The 19727-nt window shown below is 49.4% G+C and overlaps 2 protein-coding genes across 2 annotated transcripts in view; one reads left to right on the top strand and one right to left on the bottom strand.

Moving 5' to 3' along the window:
- Positions 1-19727, top strand: part of LOC139052308 (pituitary homeobox 3-like) — a 157074-nt gene that overhangs the window by 68718 nt on the left and 68629 nt on the right. Inside the window, exon 4 of the mRNA XM_070529402.1 lies at positions 3100-3380. Within this exon, the coding sequence (XP_070385503.1) occupies positions 3100-3380 (281 nt within the window). The remainder of the gene's footprint in view (positions 1-3099; positions 3381-19727) is intronic.
- LOC139052307 (endothelin-converting enzyme 1-like) lies at positions 9968-19309 on the bottom strand. The gene is made up of 3 exons (XM_070529401.1): positions 18707-19309; positions 14733-15413; positions 9968-11390 (listed from the first exon to the last, which is right to left on the bottom strand). Exons 1-3 carry the CDS (start codon positions 19103-19105, stop codon positions 10431-10433), a joined length of 2040 nt encoding a protein of 679 aa, XP_070385502.1. The 5' UTR covers positions 19106-19309; the 3' UTR covers positions 9968-10430.

The following is a 19727-nucleotide window of genomic DNA, read 5'->3' as shown; positions in this document are numbered from 1 at the left end:
CAACCGCCCCATGCTTTTCGAATGATCCGGTGTTGCGGACGTTACGAGAGCGCGACTCAACATAGATACGTCGCCTTCTAGCACCTTATACAGAAGAAATGTTTGCCTCGCACTCGTCATTCACGTCATGTCGCCAACGACTTCGCGTGCATCTGTCTCTGAGCTGTCTAGTTCACTACGTCGTCCATGGGGATCTGGTAACAAGGATCGTTTAGAAACGAAAAGGGGAAAAAAAAAGAAAACGAAACGAGAGCGTACAAAGTCAACACGGACGCGTCTCAGCCAGAGCGGCTGCCATGAATCGAACGAGAGAAACAGGCAAGAAATGAATAAAAAAAAAGCGAAAGAGAGAGAAAGTATGAAAGGCGGAATCAAATGGGAGTTTGGGGAAGTCCGAGAAGACGGTCGGAACGAGAGCGAAGTGAGGGCAAGAGGGAAGGAGTAAGGAAAGCGCGGGGCAGCTGGAACCAGGGAAAGACGAAGGCCCGGCCATCAATACTCTGGCCGGCGCTCACCGAATGCCGCCGCGAGCTGGGAAAGACCGCCAGAAACGGGAAGAAGGGCAGCGGCGGCGTGGCGCTCGCGAGGAAGGCCGCCGCTGGGCGGCGCGCGTCGCGCCTTCCCCTTAAGCCCGCACCATAAAGTTCCATTAGGAACTGATGGGGACAACTGGACCTATGGGGAAATAGAGCTAACAGATTGACGATTGCCCGCGCCGCTTCTTCTAGCCAGCCGCCAGGCAATAACCATCGCTGTCCGTTTATGGGAGGCAGCGGCCCTTTGCTTGGTTGCTTTGCTCGCTTTGGCGTCTCGCAGCGCCACGCTAGTTTCGAAAAGCGGGTGCGAGTAGAAAGGAGAGGGAGGGGAGGCTGCAGGGCGTCGATGCTTCCAGGCTAACACAACAATGGCCGCCGCGGGCCTTGGCCTGCCACGGCAAAAGCGGAAGAAGGACCACGATCAGTATATTTAGTGGGCCGAGAAACCGAGACGAAAGTGCGCTAGTTGTGATGCCCCCTCGCAGCGGCGTGGTCCTGCAGCTGTATAGCGCCATACACGAGGTGTTGTGTCGGAGCTTTGTTTTCCTCTTTCGCGCGCTCTGTTTCGTTTTCTCTCTTTTTTCTGACTTGCCTTGTATTTCGTACGGTCTCGAGACGTTTCCAAAAGATTGGGTTCTCATTTTTCTCTGTACTCCATGACGCACAGTGACGACATAGTGACGAGACCAGACAGAGGAATCAGACGCCATAAGTGAAAAAGAGCACTGCGACAACGCAGCACGCTGTCAAAATGGCATAACGACAAAAGTTAACAGCGACAAAATATCACAGCAGAACAGCGCAATGACAAAAGAGGCCAACTGCAGAAGAGCGCTCCTAGAACGCAGCATCGCGACAAAACGCAGCACTGCGATTATATACTGCGTGAGATCCAAGTCGCCAGGTCGATTGTTGGTCGCATTACCACGGAGAAAGATATGGGGCGGGGGGAACAAAACAGCTTGTAGAATTAAACTGAGAAGGCTCAGGTGGACAAAATTAATTCAGATTATAGCCCACTATTGCGTGCCTCAAAGGTGAAAGCGTGGAAGGCATGTGTCTGAAATAAACGCCTATCAGTTCTCAATCTTTCCGCGGACTGCTAGGGAAGAGAATCAACTCCCAGATTACATTGGTAAGGCCATTCAGCCGAGAATACTTCGCGTCCATTATTTACTCTAAGTTTCTGGTAGAACTATTCATAGTTGCTGGTCGGTAACAGTACAGTTTTCGTTTGCTTGTTTTGTCTTGTATATTTTTATTGATAAAGAAGGCCTTGTGGCGGCCGTAGCAAAAAAAAAATTTTGCCTTTTGTAATAAAACCGAGATACGTCAGTATGACAAGGTAGTCATCCTTATTTATTGTCCACTAAATCTACAACTTCGAGTCGTAGAATACCATTCCTACACCTTTAACACTTCTCAGCTCAACTACTCTGCGTCCGAGAAAGAGGCCCTTACCGTCTTCATGGCAGCGCAATACTTTAGGTCGTGCATATACGGCAGAAAATTCTAACTGTATAAGGAACATCAGGTTCTGACCTATCTCCTCAGTAAGACCTATCTCCTCAGTCGCACTGGATAAACGAACTGCAGCAGCGTGATTTTGAGGTTATCCACCGGGCAGGCAGCGGCTTGACGGATCTAGACTGGCGGTCGAAGTTTAGGAAGAAGTGACCATAAACCAGAATGGCTATTTTATCATACTGACGTATCTGCTCTCCCAACCTTTCCTCTTCTTTTCCCTTATACACCTTTCTCCCACTTTCCATTGAAAAACAGCGTATAGAATGTGTTAAACTTTTGTGTTTCCTATCCTTGTGTGTGGTCTTGTAAAAGCCTCACACTAGATTAAAAATGAATTGAGGAAAAAGACTGAAAAAAAAACTGCAATTTTGCACCTGTCTTCGTCAATGCTTCCAATCGCCTCGCGTTACTCGCACCAGTAGCTAGCCTGCATCTCGTAGCTTCCTGTGATTTTAACTTCACGAGAAGCAACCAGCAGTATCGTTCTGTGCCCTGTAAATTCAGGTGCAGCTATTTCACAGCGGTATCGATAAGTAGCACTGCATTGCAGTCGCGTATATAGACCAGGCCATTGCGAACAGGTTAAAGCCAAGTTTTTTTCGATTCGTCCGTACGCCAAAACGCATAGCTTGAACTGATGGATAACATACCACGTAAAAGTCGTCGACTTTGACATACACCAAGAAGCGAAGCCTATAGCAGAAAGTTAAAATAATGTAGGATGCAGCAGGTGGCACAGATGGGAGGAAACAGACTCATGCCGGAAAAAAAAAATGTAGCACTATATGTCAAGCTATAAATATAGAACGCTATAGGTCAAGCGTTAATGTATTTGACTGTCAAAGATTTCCCGTCACATGCAGCCTGTCGGCGTGTGTCACCACCCCTACGAATAACCTCTTGCTCATATACGTGATAGCGGAGTGTTTCGGGAGTGTCACGCACAGTCGGTAATCATTCGGTCTCTCCCGTCAAACCGCACCCGTCGTAGCGCACCTCGGGACTGCGAAGTGATTGGGCGAGTGCGCGTGTGCAGATTCGATATCGACGTCCACCGTGCTGCCGGACAAGGCTGCCGGCAGCAACGGCGTCGACGGCGGCGGGGGCCACAACGGTGCCGGCGGAGGGGGCGGCGGCGTCTCCTCGGAGGCCGACGACGACCCCAAGAAGAAGAAGCGGCAGCGGCGCCAGCGCACGCACTTCACGTCGCAGCAGCTGCAGGAGCTGGAAGCGACCTTCGCGAGGAACCGCTACCCGGACATGTCCACGCGCGAGGAGATCGCCATGTGGACAAACCTCACCGAGGCCAGGGTCCGGGTGAGTCTCGTTCGCGAGCTGACCGTTTCACGCGCCAGTATACGTGTTATGCACGCCCGGTTGATTACAGGTCGCGTGGTCCGTAGGCACAGTGCAGGGCCCTCGTCGACGCTTTTAGAAGTACGAATGCTATACGAAAGAGTCCGAATGTACCCGCAGCCTGTGAGAAATATGCATGCGGTGAGGATTCGAAAGCTTTAGACGTCCCTTTTGTTGTTGTTGTTGTTGTTCGCAGGATTTGCTATACGGAATATGTTAAATAAACGCGTGCAGGCATTCTTCGTGAGGAAGCTTCGTAGATTGCCTGTCCAACTTATCGTACTTAATAACCCGTTCGCACAAGTCTGTGGGACTATTGTTCTTCGGTATCCCGCCACACCCGTAAGCACATTCTCTTATGTGGCCTTGTGTCCCTTGACACAGCCAAATCAGACCTCACTGTAGTATACATGCTGTAGCCAACGCTCTGTACATATATAGCTCTCAAATTCATGCCCCCCCCCCCCCCCGTCCTCTTCTTTGAGCCCACGAGAACGCAAAGGGACGCCTCCTCGTGGCTTTCATGCTCCGGGAGAATCTGCGAGCGTCGGCGCGGCGTCTGACTCCGCATCGGGCGCATTACAGTCTACTCGGGTGCTCATGCTGTAAAGAACACTGCGAGATCCGAGCGCTCGCTAAATGAACGGACGACGTTGTGATTGTGCCGCTGTCTATACGTTTTTCAGGTTTGCTTTCGTATATACCTTCGGGTTTCAGTTTAAAAGAATGCGTTGCTGGGCTGGTTCGTTCATACTTGCAGGTTTAAACATGCGCACAATTTTCCCGTGTCTGTCTCTGTTTCGTCCTATAGTGGCAAGTGCGAGCATGTTTACAGCTGCAAGGGTGTCAGCTTGGAGCAAGAGATAACTGAGCCAGTTCATCAAGATCAAAGTCTCGCTCGCAAACAATGCGTGTTCGTTAGTGTTTCACGTGATTGCGCAAAAAAATAACACCTAATAACACCTTTGGGGCATCACTCGATCGACGGCAGTGGTTCTAATGTGATCTACAGCAAGAGACAACTGCGTGCCCCGGCCCTTATACGCACAGTGAGACTTTAGTTGAAGCAATGCTGTATGCTGAGACATCCGTTGAACGAATTCGTGCTTCACTCAATCAATTTTTTTTTGTCCTTTTAAATGCGGGTTGATGTAACTGCTGCAGGAATATTAACCAGAGCTCCATCGCGCATGCGGGAAAGTTGTAGTACCAGTATTACGACTTCTCGTGAAGCCTAATCATTCGCTTAGCTTTCGCTATTCATTAAGAACGAAGATAAGCCCGCCTATACTGTTCTATCGTGCACATCCGCCGGATGCGTTGCCTTCCGACATCGTTGCGGAGGGTATCCACCAATGCTGAGAAGTATTCGAAATCTTAAGATGTTATTTATTTATTTATTTATTTATTTATTTATTTATTTATTTATTTATTTATTTATTTATTTATTTATTTATTTCCAGGTAACAAATACGTCTTCCACAGGGTCCTCGTGAAAGCATAGCGGTCAACCAGCTAAAACATTCAGCGGGCAGTAACAACACGTGTTATCGGTAAAGAACGAAAAAAAAAAGAGTCGTGCTAATCGCAGGACGCCAAATAAATAATAATAATAATAAAAAATAAAACTGCGTGGTTCTGGCGCGGGCTGAATGTACCGACGGCACAATCAGACCTCGCCGAACGTCGAAATACGTAACGCGACATAAATGTCAGCGACCTTATACGACGCATGCGCAATTGCGTCAAACGTGCTGTCCCAAATGAAATGAGAGCGTTAAACGAAGGCTTTTGGTTAGTTTTGGTTTTCCTTTACTGATGGCTACTCTGTCTTTTCCTTTCACATGTGGGCTTGTCTCCTTCCTACCGCTCGTTCTTCTTCTGAAGTTTACATACTGCGTTCGTTATACAACACGTTTGCATGACCATAATTTACATCTGTCCGATGCGAATAAGCCCGAATTTTCTAGAAAGGTGGAAGTTCGATGATACTGCAAAGAAACGCCGGTCCAGATTTCTGAAGGCATAAGGAATGGCGAGAAGTCTTCGTACTCCTTTAGTATCCTGTGCCATGACAGTGATGAGCAACGGCCAGAAGGCGGCTGTTTGTTTAGGCTCGGGGCTGAAGGGAGCCACCTCTCCCAGCAGCTTATTTCGAGCTGAAGGACGGAGTAGACGAGGGAATAACGATGACGGTATAGACAGCGCACCAATTTGTTCTTTTGAAAACAGAAAGAAAGAAATAGAGAGAGATAGAGAGAAAGGAAACTATTCATATATGGTCAAGGACCATATATAAATATTTTCCATATGAATAGTTTATGTTCAAGGACCATAACACCGCAGCCCAGTGATCGAATTCAAATCTTTGGTTACCCAAATTTCAACAGCGAACTTTTTAATGAATTAACTTTAACGCACATGCCTTGATTACGGCATTGAAATCTATCGGTGCTGGTGTAGTCGGGTCCCATGTATGGTAGGGATCCTGAGTATGTAGCACGTACCATTTTCGCGATTATCGCCCGCAAATTCAGCAGTCAAACGCATCAGCGGGCGTATATATTTAATTGGCTCAGGATTCTATAAAGGTTATCGTGGATGCTAAGATTTAAAAATGTAACTGACGCAATTTTAATGAATTAAATAGCGTACTGGCGATTGTTGCTACAATTTATCGTGACCACCACTGCCAGAGCTATTAGCCAGCAACAAGTTTTCGTTTTTTTTTTTGTCCCGTAAATAACTTGGAGGGGTCTTCGGAGAGGGTCTCAAACACGCGGCGCTCCTGGTGATTGATTTGCAAGGGTTTTGAATTGCCTAGTCCTGGCAACTCAATGCATCATCCCTAGAACATGCACTCTCGGAACGCTACGTAGTATGCGTATGAGGCCGCTACACCTAACGTAACTTACCAACGTCTGCTCATCTCTGGCGTATTGCCCTGAAACGATTCGCGTTATGGTCATTTACTGTCGTTTTAGCAAACGTTAGACGTATTGGTATGAAACAAAATCTAACCGAAGAGGTTCATCTTGAAAACAAGGTAGGCGATAGAAGTGGCCTCCTTGACATTTTACAGACATAATTATGTGCGATTTGAAATTTTGCTAGCGGACATACGCAATAGAGGACATGTTGAGGCAACCTGAATGCAGCTACATACGATGGGCCATTGCTTTGTTGCGGGTGGGCTCATACTTGGCGTGCTTCTTCTTCTTCGAGGCATCGTATATAGTCGATCCCCAGCGCGCGATCACGTACACAGTCGCACGCGAAAGGGCGAATACACGGAGGCGAACAGGTGTTCCTACCGCTCGAGTTTCACCACGCCAGCCAAGCAGCCCACCGGGCGTGCGCACGCGCTTGATAGACAGGCGGGTGGCAGCGAAGTGAAAAAAAATAAATCAGTCAAATACTGCCACAGCAAGATGCGCGCTTTGTCGCGCTCGCTGCATCGCTGCGTGCGACGTCGAGATTCGGGAGAACGGCCCTTCTCGTCTACTATACGGTTGGGGGCGCCGCCCGGCGCAGCGGGCGCACTGCTGCTGCTTCCGTAGGCCGCCCCGAAAATTCGCGCCGCCCGAAGCTCGGCGAAGCCGGGCCCGCGGCCCCCAGGCGCCGCGGGAGAGGCGCGGGAGGCCGCTGTCATCGACGACGGCGCTGGCGCGGAACGTGCGCGCGTGCAGCGCGCCGTCGCCACCTCGGCGCGGCGCCCCGCGGGGCCATAGTGCAGGGTCGGATGACGCCGCAGTCACCGCTGACTGATGGCGACTGCCGGCCGCGCACTAGCCGCGGTCCCGCCAATTGGGTGCAGCGGCTGCGACGGATAAGGACGCGCGGCAGCCGTGTTGCGCGTGCGAGACCACGCGTTCACGCACTGCGCTCGCTGTGTACTCCGCCGAGTGGTTCCGGGAACCGGTCCGAGTCTCTTTTCGAGAGCCGTCGATTCGGCGAGATATGGGGAAGACCCGATTTCTTTGACCTCGAGACGGAAGCCACTGTGAAGCAGGGGCAGCGTTCCGAGACCTCTCCATCACGGGCCGGCCGCTGATGCGCCTGACGGAGCGCTGCGCGCAACCGCGGCGACCCTCGCTTTATATACACTAGGTGGCGAGCGAACCGCTCGACGTGTCCGTTCCTCAGGGCAGCGACAGGGGTTGAAAGAGCGGGGAGGGGGCGCTACCTATTTTCGTTCTCCGCGCCGCATGTCAGGGCGGCGAAATGATATGTGACGTGCCGTTTGCCGAGCGCACGTGGCGCGGGAGGCGGCTGCGGGCCGCGTGGCCGCCGCATCGCCCCGGCGCTGGCTGTCGTCGCAGCTTGCGCGTGTCTTGCGGAAGGCGAGCGCCGAGGCCGCTCGTGTCACTGCGGCGATGCAAATGAATTGCACGCACTCCGCGGCCGAGAAAGAATAAACGCGAATGATGGGCGGCAGCACTTGCGGTTCTCTTCAAAGATAAGCCTCCTGCGCGAACACCTAGCGCCGAATGATGCCGCTTGAAGGGCCGCTCCGTTTGGTGGAGCACTGCACGACCATGCCGGGACAGTAGTGGCTGTGGACGGACCTTATTTAGACGCGTACATGGCAGCTCGCTCATTCGCAAGATTAAAGGCAGACTTACAGATAGATTGACGCAAAAGAGCACTATTGTTTCTTTTGTTACGCGCAATTCGTTGTTACGTATGCACCAAGAAGTGCGCGCAGGGCAACGTTTCGTTTCCACCACTGGATGTGACTCCTGCTTCAAAGCAATGAACTGCGATCGGCGTGACGCCGCGTCCTAAAGAGCAAAAAGACTAAGCTGTAAAGCACCGCCAAGCACACGCCCAGTGCACACTCCGTTACGTGTAGCGTGGCCCTTAGTGACCTCCAGCAGCCCAATCAGCACATGCCGAGGAAGCAGTGACCCCGGGCACACTGGCAACGGACCACGTAATCCCAAAGGGGTCAAGACCATCTCACGCATTTCTGCTGAGCAGTGCGAGTCTCAAAAGTTGCACGTTACATCAAGCAAGGTACATGGGCACACAGAAAAAGTCTTTCATAGACCTTTCTCGCACCTCAGTAAGGAAACCTTTTCCAGCATTCCCCATTTCTTTACAAAGAAAAAGCAATGATGTTCCCGATTAGTAACCTCCTTCACTCTTTCTTCATACTTGCTTGAAAACGCTATGTCTGGCGCCCATAGTTGGTTCTGATTAAGAGTTGTTTTTTTTTCTTTGGATTACAAATTTCGCATTCACTAGTGCTGTTAGAAACCTCACCGTGCAGCATGTGCTTATGTCTATTCTGCGCAAGCCTGAAATAATATACCTGATTTGCTTTCAACATGTTGTACTTACTAAAAAGCATATTTGTGCTTAGTTTCCCATATAACGTCGCCATAATAGTTTTCAATATGCGTAATATTCTTTTTGTTATTGTATCAGCCTTTCTTAGTTCGTGTGTGTTGTTGTTCCCCACAGTAACCTGGCATAGCCTAACTTGGAGTAGAATAATGAGCAGTACATATTTTTTATACCATGTGGTTATCGACTGTTGTATTCTATGTAAACTGCCGACGACCTTGGAAAGGTGTCTCCTCAGTTTGTCAACATGAACTCTCCAGGACAGGACCGAAGCACCGAGAAGTATTTTGTTCACTTCCTTGAGAAAGTATGGGTATCAACAAATTTAATGCTGATCTAGCGATGAGCTTTCTTGTTTCTTGGTTTAAAAATTGCATATATTATTTTGATAACTTCAGAAATTTTAAGCAACCTCACAAGATATGTGATGACTGGTTCCTCTAAGGCTTCCTTAGTTTTTACCCTCTAAATAAAATGTTCGTGTCGTCAGCATATCACAATAGTTGTTGTGATCCTGGTATAGTTGCTATGTCGTTGATATAAACAATAATCTGTGTGAAATGTTGGACGCGTGGCTGTGTCTACCCAAATGTTGATTGTGTATGGATGTCCTCTAGTTAGTATATTATCACTTTTGTTTTCTATGTATTAAAGGAAAAAAAGATGCTTGTGGCCTAATCATTAGATCATAGGGATCTATAGTGCTGGGGACCCTGTTTCAATTCTACGATCGGACATATGTTTGTTTTATTCTTTTGTTTTTCTTTTTTAATTGAAGAGACCCAAAACAATTTGAAAAAGGAACCATCCTACGGCAGTGTGGATGGTATGAGGCAAAGTATATGCTTCGCATCAGTTCACAGAAATGGTGCATCTCTGATGCAGCGCCACTCTTCACTGTGATAATACGTAGACATGATACCAGGAGCTTTTTGCAGTAAAAGTAATCGAATGACATGTGCTAATAAGGGTACTCTCATGCTTTTCAATAGAGAACCGAAGTCTTTAAATATAATAAAAACTCATGTCGAACTCCGATGAAACCACCAGCTTATCACCGAACAGCAAACAAGTTGAGTAATTCAAGAAACGCAATTCATACGTGTGGTCCATGAACTCGCGAGGTGAAACATGTTTCGACGCCAATTATGAGAAGATCGTCGCACAATGGGCATCGAACAGGTGGCATGACTTCCGAGAAGGCGCGAAAAACATACTTCTGTGTTAGATCGTAGCGAAACAGGCCAATGCAAGGCGTTGTACCAGATAAATGGATACGGATGTACCGTACATTAGCAAATCAAATTGGTCATGATTTCCGTTCGACGGACTTTATTCACCGGAACCTTTCTCTAACGCAACTTTCGAGTTACGGCATTTGGGTTTGCTTAAGAAATTTACCTCCGTAAGAACTATCCAAATAAATCGTCACGTGAAATGGCCATGATGCAAGGTACAGATGACAAAGCTGTGCGGAAGATAGTAAGGACGGTTACAGAGGAATTTTTTAAAGCACAGTGACACGATAACAGCAGCGTGTCATGATTTCGTGTGTTCTTTAAATGATACTCAAAGACCCTTTCAGCCCGCGGGCTCGCGTGAAGTGGAACCCGATGACCGAGGAAACAAGAACGGTCTCGGAGAGAGAACGGCTCGAGCTCAGTGGAAGCTGCAGCGCCTGGCCGGATTGAGCGGGGCTCCCTTCGGGCACCGAAAGGCGGCCGCGAAGCCGGGCTGGTTGCCGGCCGGCAGGTTGCAGCGCAGCACCACGGCCGGGTAAAGGCCCGTCCTCCGATAGTCGTACGCGCTCCGCGAGCAGAACTCGAAGCTCGACGCGACGAAGAAGAGCTGCTCCTGCGTGTAGCCCAACAGGCCCGGTTGCGGCGGCAGCGTCTTGAACGCCAGGTACGCCTTCTCCGTTCCGGCTGTGTCGGCGAAGGTCTCCGACACGGCGCTTCTGGCGTGCGTGGGGCTCCTGGTGTAGTCCAGCAGCTGGTCGTGGACGCAGCTGAGCAGCTTGGTCGAGTTCACGTACGAGCCCAACCACTCGATGGCGTCGCCCTTGCTGCTGGTGTTGCTGAGCCGCGGGTCGAAACTGTGCGTGAGCTCGTGACCGAGAACTTTGCCTATGGCTCCGTAGTTCACCGCGTCGGGCACCGACAGCGTCACGAAGGGGGGCGCTATGATGGCCGTCGGGATGATCATGAGGTGGTTGACGGGCATGTAGTACGCGTTCACGGTGACCATGGGTAGCGGGATGTCCTCGCGGTGCACCACGATGCTGGCGTTCGGCCTGAGCAGCCGCTTGTACTTGTCCTGTCGGCGACCGACCGCGTCCAGGTACGACGACAGGAAGGGCTGCGAGAACTCCGGCAGGTAGTCGTGGAACTCGTCGAGCGCCTCGTCGCTCCTGAGGTGCTGCGGCACGGAGACGACCGATTTGAGCTGCTCGACGTGGTCGGCGGCGCCGGCGGCCACCTTTCGGTCCATCCAGGCGAGGTTGGCGAAGTGGCGCTGCGTGCTGTTGCGCAAGGCGAGCCAGGTCTTCTCGGCAGCTGCGATGGCCTCGTGCAGGTGCAGCCCGTCGGCGAGCAGGCGACCCACGGCGAACGCCGCAACCTGGGCGAGAACCTCCGTTAGCCTCGACGCGCGCGCGGCCCTTACGAATGCTATACGAGCGCCGAAATGTGCTGCACTCTTCATTACACAAAAGCCAAATTTAAGAAGGAAGAAAATATACCGTGAGAGGTCTTGCATTAGGTAAGCGCAGATGGATGTATTGCAGTAAGAAGTCCGTTTCCGTCTCAGGCTTATAAATAATCTATACATTTCGACACTGCAGACACTTGTGCGGCACGAGGGGAGCAGTCTCTTTTTGTTGCACCATTGGTGCCTGAACTATGTAAGAGTCAAAATGGAAACAAGCGCTGTAAGGGGATGCAGGAAAACGTATGAAGACGTTTGACATGTCTTGTAATAGTAAACTTAGCAAAGCCTGAAACGCAGGTGATCGGCACGTCGCACAGACTTCATTCAATATACGAAACGTGAAAGCAGGGCGGGGCACGGGTTTTGCTGCGTCCTTTGAAGCAACATCCAACCATATGGAATCTAGCAGCTTGCTGTAAAATGCATTTTTATTATCGCATTAACTCAGCAACACCAATAGAGATTTTTTGCCTGACATAGACGTACCTCTCTTAGTGTGACCGGGAAGAGCAGCTAGCTGGTGACGTCAGGCTTTCGAGGTTGTGCGCACATGTAGTACGTCAGAAATTTCTTTCATGCTGGAAGCTTTGCCTCGTTTACGCAATAAGAGCTAAAATGCTTTTGCGAAGATTACGTCGGAGTGAATAATACCTTTTGCATCAGCACATACGTAGAGCACTGCCGCGCATCCCTGTAAGAGTTCTGAGCGCATTGATTCAACGAAGGATCACAAGATGTGTACACGGGCGATGTTGTTCCCGTACACGTCTTCAGTATTGCGTCATTGCATATATTTAGAAGAGAGTTTGCAAGGAAACGTAAACGCCTTACGTATGCGCAAAAAAAAAATGTATTCTGCTCACTGCGCATACGCTCCTCACGCTGTTAGGTTTCTGTGGCTTATGGACGCTATGTATAAACGTGCTTTAGACAACTTTTGCTTCCACGTGCTAAGAAGCTTTGTGCACGCAAGCGTGAGTCTATTGCGTGCACTACGCGCCAGATGAGCGGGACGCATATAGTATAACGTGCGCAAAAGTCTGTGTGTGAAGGCATCCCAAACATACACTAAATTGTTGCTTCCGCATGTCTACTGGCGCCCTCTGCTGGCAGACATGAACACTACTCCAGCCAAGTTCGTTCAAGTCGAGCCAGAGTCGGAGCCAACGCGCGATTCTCGCGACTCGCTAACCGCGCGTCCGTGCTGGCTTGTGCTGCGTGCTTTACCTGGTAGCTCGCTGTGCCCGTCACGTAGTAGGCGGGGCGCGCATCGCAAGGGCGTAGATTTCACGTGCGTACGTTAGGCACGACGGGGCTCCCTATGCTCGGCGCGTGCGAATTTCGATCCCGCAAGATCTTCACCTACGTAGCGCTTCTACGCACGCGTAACTAAAGCTGCCTCTTATTTGGGGAGTTTAACGTGCGTAGTGTTTACGTGCGCTAATAAATAGCGTAGTCACACGTGGCGGAACCCATTGGCGCCAACGTCAGTGCCAATTGTCGAAATGGCTGCGCTCTCGGTATCCTTAGTCGCCGATAAATGGTGAATCAAACTTTCCCTTCCTCTAAACTCACCCGAGGCGAAAGGTATGAGCGACGAGAGCCTCAAATTTCTGAGATCGTTTTGTGATTGATCTGAAGTCCATTGGCCATAGAAAGGCAGGATGATTGCCAATTAATTGTTTTGGTTTAGATATGTTTCACAAGAAGGCACCAAATGGCGTCCGGTCCACTAAAAGTTTCCTTACGTTGGAGTTCCTGCAGTCAAACTAAAAGTTTTTATAAGAGGCGCACAGTCGCGTACCGCAGTGTGCTTGGGATAAACGTGCGTTACACTCGCAGAACATTCTAAAGCTTAATTACTGCAGCGGTAGCACGTGTGCCACTGGAAACCTGTCGAATTGCTAGTATTGTAATCGCCTGAAAGGAGCACTGCAGCACAAGTTGGCAAAGACTTGGAGTTCCCTATGTTTTAGCGGCGGTTGTTTCCATATTATTAAAGCTGAGGTATTAAGGCTAAACCCCATGAGCGCGATTTTGTGCGCGACAGCGACGAGCGACGGCTTCGAGCGACGCATCGGGCCGTCGCGTGAACAGATCGCTCGGTTCTGCAAATCTAGAATTCGCCGCTCGTCGCCCGGAAGTGCTATGAGCGACTAGCCAATAGCGCGAAGCCGGAACTGGATGTACATCACTTAATTACTACCGATTGTCGCACGAAACGAGCAAACGATTGAATTTTTACACGTGCAAGGATAAGAACCTACTGCAAGACGTTCAGAAATATTTTATGCTGCTTTTTACAGTAAAACACACCAACTTAAGTTATTAAAGCACGCGTCACGCTAGTTTCGGCGCCTATATTGGTGCCCTCATACCGGCAACACTGGGAAGACGTCGCTTGAAGTCGTCGCTCGCATGGGGTACGACTTGCAGGCGACTAGCGAAAGCGACAGCCATCTCCATCGCATCGCTTGTCGCTGTCGCGTGCAAGATCGCTTGCATGGGGTTTACACTTTAGTTACAAAATCGAAATTTTTGCTAACCACGTTTTGTGAAGCAGCCGATGCCATAAACGTAGAGGCTGTAAAAATGCCGCCTGGGCTGTAAACGGCTAACCAAGGTGCAGCAGGCTAGTCCTGTAATTAGCCCTTATGTTAGCTTGACGGCAGGAGCTCACAAAGCTCGGATGCAAGCTATTGACTACGCGCCTCCACTACATTGATTCAAAGGGTTTCGCAGGTTGTCTTCCATTTAATGCAGTATCCGCGGTCTACGTGAAGCCATGACGGAGGATAGTGGTTTCCGTGTTTGTCATAACAGCAGTTTGGTTACGCATGCCTGAAAGTTGGGTGATGGGTGAAAGACAATATTTCGAAGTGTAGATCAGGACGTCAGTTCATTTACAAGAACAGTGCGAGGAAGCTTTGCGCTATATGTTTTTCTCTGATGAGAACTGGTCCATTCATACAATGCAAGAGGAACCCGGCAATGTGCCGCTTACGCCTCCTATAAGTTTTAGGACGCATGAAACCCGGTTGGATATGGCGGAACTTGGGCGGTGTGTATCTAATGGCGAATTCGCCAAATCGCACCGGTGCGCCCCAATGCGCCGTTTCATCCAATCATCGTCGCCCTAGGACGCCCCGGTGAGCGCCGATGAGATTTGGCGATTTCGCCATTATATGCCACACGGATCTAAGAAAAACTAAGTTCCGTTTCTACAATGCAACGAAAAAGAGGATATCGCACCTCGTTGACAAGCTCCAAGCAGCCCATGGCCGACTTGAGCACGGTCTGCGAGCTGTAGAAGCACCTCATGAGCGAGTACGACGCCCCCGCGCGCAGCTGCAGGATCATCATCCAACCGCCGAACAGGACCAGGTCCGCGTAGTCCGACGGCTTCGTCGAGCGCAGCAGTTCGCCGAGCAGCAGGCTGGCGTTGCTGAACGCGTACACGTATTCATCCTTGGTGACCGCTATGTCCGGAGGCAGGTGCTTGTTGATGACGCCTAACCAGCCACTCAGGTGCGCCGGCTCGCTCAGGCCGCTGGCCAGGTCCTCGACTGTGCTGTAGTTGCGCAGCACCTGCCCCGTGGGCAACACATTCGCGACGATTGTGTACAGGTCTTGGTACACGCTTTGCACGCGTCGGGCCACCTGCGATGCTATGTCCACCGATGGTGCGATGCTCGGTAAGCAGTGCCGCACAGTGTTTTCCTGGAACGATTCATTGTGCTCGACGAACGAGAACTCGAGCGTTAAGCCGTACCTATCGTCCGTCTTCAGGTAGGGCTGCAGCTTAAGCAGGTACGGCGTCGCCAGCCCGTAGTCGAGCGGGATGCCCAGCAGAAAGTCCATCACGTCGAAGTCGCTTGGAAGCGTGAGTGAGGGCCACGCGAAGTTGAACTTGTTGAACACGTCGAAGAGAATCTACGGGCGACACGAAAATGAATGCGGGGTTGTGTGGCGGTCGCATTCGATGATATGTGCCGGTCTGACGCACTAAGTTGCGTAGTCCTCAGGGAGTCAAGGCTGGCGCCAGCGAACCAGCGGCCGAGTTCGCAATAAGTTCGTACGTAAGAGCGTTAGGTCATTTCGCCGGCAGTTCGGCTATCGTGTCTTTTGCTGTTGTATTTGGCCGGCACAGACACACCTTGGGAGTTCTCGCTCCGACTAACTTTCAATACCAGGGGCGTATACACCCGCAACGGTAGCCCAGTGGCCGTCAGGTTGCGCTGCTGAGCTCAAGGTCGCCATCCCGGCTGCGGATTCGTGTAATAGCTGGTCAAAGTAACCTCAGATGGTCATTAATTAAGCTCCAGGGGCACAAAATTAGTGAGTAAAAATTTAGTTAGGAGCCCTGTACTGCGGCCTGCAACACTCCAGAATTATTTTTTTCGGGAGATTGGGAGGGCAGGGGAGGGAAACTTGCATATAAAGCATGGTACACAACCACTTTTTCTTTCCTCGTTTTATCTAAATGCGTCTGCTGCCGCTGGTAGTCGAACCCACGACCTCGTGCTGGGCCAAACAACGCTCATAGCCGCGGCTGCTGGTTTCAAAACAGCGACTTAGACGAATCGGCCACGCCACTGACACGGCAGGCTGGTAGCTTATTCTACTGTTCTGGTTGAAAGTGTTGAGCATAAAAGTTCTTGAGAGACAGCTCTGAGGCCAACATTTCGTCGACAGTCGGGTTCTATATCAGTAGTTAGCATGCTTCATTGTGTGTGCGAAGCAGCTTGACTGCTGCCTCGCACGACCTTTGTATATATAGCGCTACCAATTCACTATATCAAACAGTAACTAGTCGAAGATGCCATTTCGGAAGCAATATCCCTTAGCTTACACTTCCTACTAAAAGCCTTAAGTACTCGTATTCGCATTACCGCACTAAAGAAATTCATTACCATTTAGCTTGCACTTACACAGGGAAGGCATAAAGACTTACAGGGACAAATCAAACTGAAGAGAACAATATTAGTTGCACGTCGCTCATCAGCTTACGGTTATTCGTGAATGCACAGCATGACTCTCGGTATCCCTCTTTTTCCTTAGGCTATATAAGAAGGGAGGGCAGAACCTCAATCGGATATGAGAGACGGCAAGGGAGTGGTAGGGCTCCCCAGTGGTCATTCATGGCTTTCGAAAAAGTGGCAACAAAAGATACTACATTTCCTAGTTTCGCTTACTTTTCGCTATGTTTCTTCACAAATATATTTGTGTAGGCCTTTAAACTTGTTCTCTTCGTCAGATAATCATCTGAGCTCCCACACAATAGCCCCTCTCTCTATAAATAAGGTAGTGTTGACTGCCTCATATTTTCTCTCTCTCTCTGTCTCTCTCTTAGTTATTTATTTATTTTTATTTTTATTTATAAAATACTGCGGACATGAAGTCCAAGCACGGTGAGCAGAACACAAAAGATTATTTCCACAGTATAACAGGATGAAACAAGTCTGTAAGACGTTTTTCGCACAATTTCATTGGTCATAGGGTAGACGATTAAAAAACTTTAAACAACTTAGTTATAATGCAACTATAACTAATACACGAATTAACATTATATACACAAATGGTATACAGGTCACGGGCTTTCCTCAGCTTTCCCTCATCCAATAGCCATTCATTTGAACCTATTCTACATCTCATGAATGGTAATAATATGCTTGTATTACGCATGCATCAATTATGTTACGTTATGACATGCACTCAAAACAATATATGCATTCGCACGCCCCCTTTTGCCACGCTTATGGGGCACAAGCCTTTGTCCAGCGGATTTTGGCCTTTTAACTCTTTGCCGACATTTGGTATCGAAAATAAAGATTTGATTTGATAACTCCTGGTCACTGCTCGCACGACTTTCTACACACGTTTCCCGGTTTTATAGGTCCTGGCGTTATTGGGGGAGGGGCGAAGGGGTGATTGAAAGCATAATTAGTAGTTATTAGCCGTTGAAGTGCTTCATATGATTTTCTCTCTCAGCTAACAGTTCCACCGGTCTACTTCAGGTTACATGAAGAGAATAAAAAATAATAACGCGAAATAGGGAAACAGAGGCTGCATTCAAATGCAGAGCTTTCGTTCGTAAGTTGATTCGTAGGTTTATGCGTAGGTTGAATGGCTGGCTGCCTTCGCTAATAACAATTCCAGCATCAGGAGTGGCTGGAAATGTTCTTCTGCGAACAATTCTAGCATACGAGCTTTTTGTGAATACGGGCCCAGAGGTTATAGCAGTGCACCATCAGCAGTGAAGGACGACAAGATCTGTCGTTTGTGCACCATTTACAACCTAATAGCACGAGTGGCTAACTGAACAGTGATTAGTAAATTTTGTCACAGTCTTCAAACTTCAAACGCGAATAGAAGCCCAACGATTAAAGCAAGTCATCTGTTACGATTATAACCACTTTCGAGATATACACGCCTGAACGGGCCACGATGTACACGTTCCGTCCATGGCGTTAAACATATATATATATATATATATATATATATATATATATATATATATATATATATATATATATATATATATATAGCGTTGTAGTACCCCTTTGGCGTGAAGGGCGCTTTGAAAGAGCAAACCCTTCCAAAATCGAACTGTTTATTTGCATATTTTTGGATAGCATATGTGTAAAGTGATGCTTGTTTCTGTCTCTAATTTCACGCCTATAGTGATTGTAACTGTGCCCTGAAGTCAATCCAGAGAAATTAATTACCCAAATTGAAAAACAGAAGTATGTAGCCACGCAGAGCGTATTATACTTTAAGTTTGATGACCGGCAACGGGAATAATACGTGACAAAAGAGCCCCGAAATTTGTCTCTGATGGGCTGTCCTCAAATTTAGTTTTCACCACTTCTGAAGCCGGCAGTGTTGAATGTGCAGTGTTGCATAGGAGGCCCGACAAGGCAAAAAAACTTATATTAAACTGGGACCTGTCCCGTGTAGGCGCGTTGGAAGGGTACGAAAAATAGGCGAAGCAGACGATTTGGGGTGGTCTATAGGAAAATTCCTCACCACAGCAGGCCGCCATATATCAACAGCATAGCCGCCATCGCGATATCGCGACGGCGACTATGCTACATGCCCGCCATTATGACGTACGGGCACTTCCAGGCTGTCAAGAACGCCGTCGAGGCCGTCAAGAACGCCGAGAGAGAGCTCCCTGAAGCCATACGTAAGCTTGTCATGAGCTTCAAAAAATTTCGGTATACCTTGATGTCGTCTCGCTTCTGGTCGTACACATTGCGGCAGGTCTGGTAGGCAACCACGCTCCTGCGTACGGAGTCCGGCTTTAGGGAGGCCGCCGGCAGTTCCAGCAGTTCGAGCGTGAAAGCCGAGATGCGCCCCTGAAGCAGCGAGAACTGGCCCGATGGCATGGCTGGGTGTACGCGGTCCCAGCTGGCGCACACGTGCTCGTACAGGTTGTCGCATGGGTCCACCCTGCGGTCAATGCTGGCTGCTAGCTCCTCGGTGTAGTTGAAGCAGCGCGTCGGGTGGTCGCACCTGGGGTAGGCGAGGAACGCGGCCCACTGCACCAGGTACCTGAGGCAGCCGTAGAAGATGCCCAGCACGATCACGAACGTAAAGTTCAGCACGCCTGTGGTGTTCATTCTGTTTTGCTCGGGAACAGTGGCGCGCTCCAACTATGGGTGATTTGCCAAGAATCAGGTGGCGTGTGCAAAGAGATTTTGAAGGCGCTCCTCCTGGGCGATATGAAGAAGACGACTGCAGTGATATCAAGAACAGTCGGCCGGCGTAAGTTCAAAACAAATTTAAGGTATCTTTAAAAGAAATCTGCGAAACTTTTAAAGAGAGGTAGTTATAGTGATGTGGATCGTGTTCCTACTTCTCCTTCTTTCTGTATATTGCGCGTGCCCATAGACAGATAATGATCATGATGATTAACCTCAACTATGAGACATGTCCACTGCGTGAGACTGGTCATTGCAGGCCTCCACTTCAACTTCTACTACTGCTTGCTCATATACGGCTCGGTGCAAACCCTGGCTCATGCCCTGTCGCAGGCGCGCGCTATTGATTTGAGGACGCTACCACATCAAAAACAACCAAATACAGACATACCGCAAACTGGGTGATGTTCTCAACGAATGGTAATGGCATTAAAAACCCGAAGTTGTTGCATGGCTTACCGCAAACTTCAAGTGGCGAACAGTGACACGCCATAAATGTTGTGAAAGTACCGTTACGAATACTCGTCTTAATCTCGGCGGA

The sequence above is a fragment of the Dermacentor albipictus genome, unplaced genomic scaffold, assembly GCF_038994185.2.
Source record: "Dermacentor albipictus isolate Rhodes 1998 colony unplaced genomic scaffold, USDA_Dalb.pri_finalv2 scaffold_21, whole genome shotgun sequence".
NCBI lineage: Eukaryota > Metazoa > Arthropoda > Arachnida > Ixodida > Ixodidae > Dermacentor > Dermacentor albipictus.
This window is presented reverse-complemented; position numbering and strand designations above follow the sequence as displayed.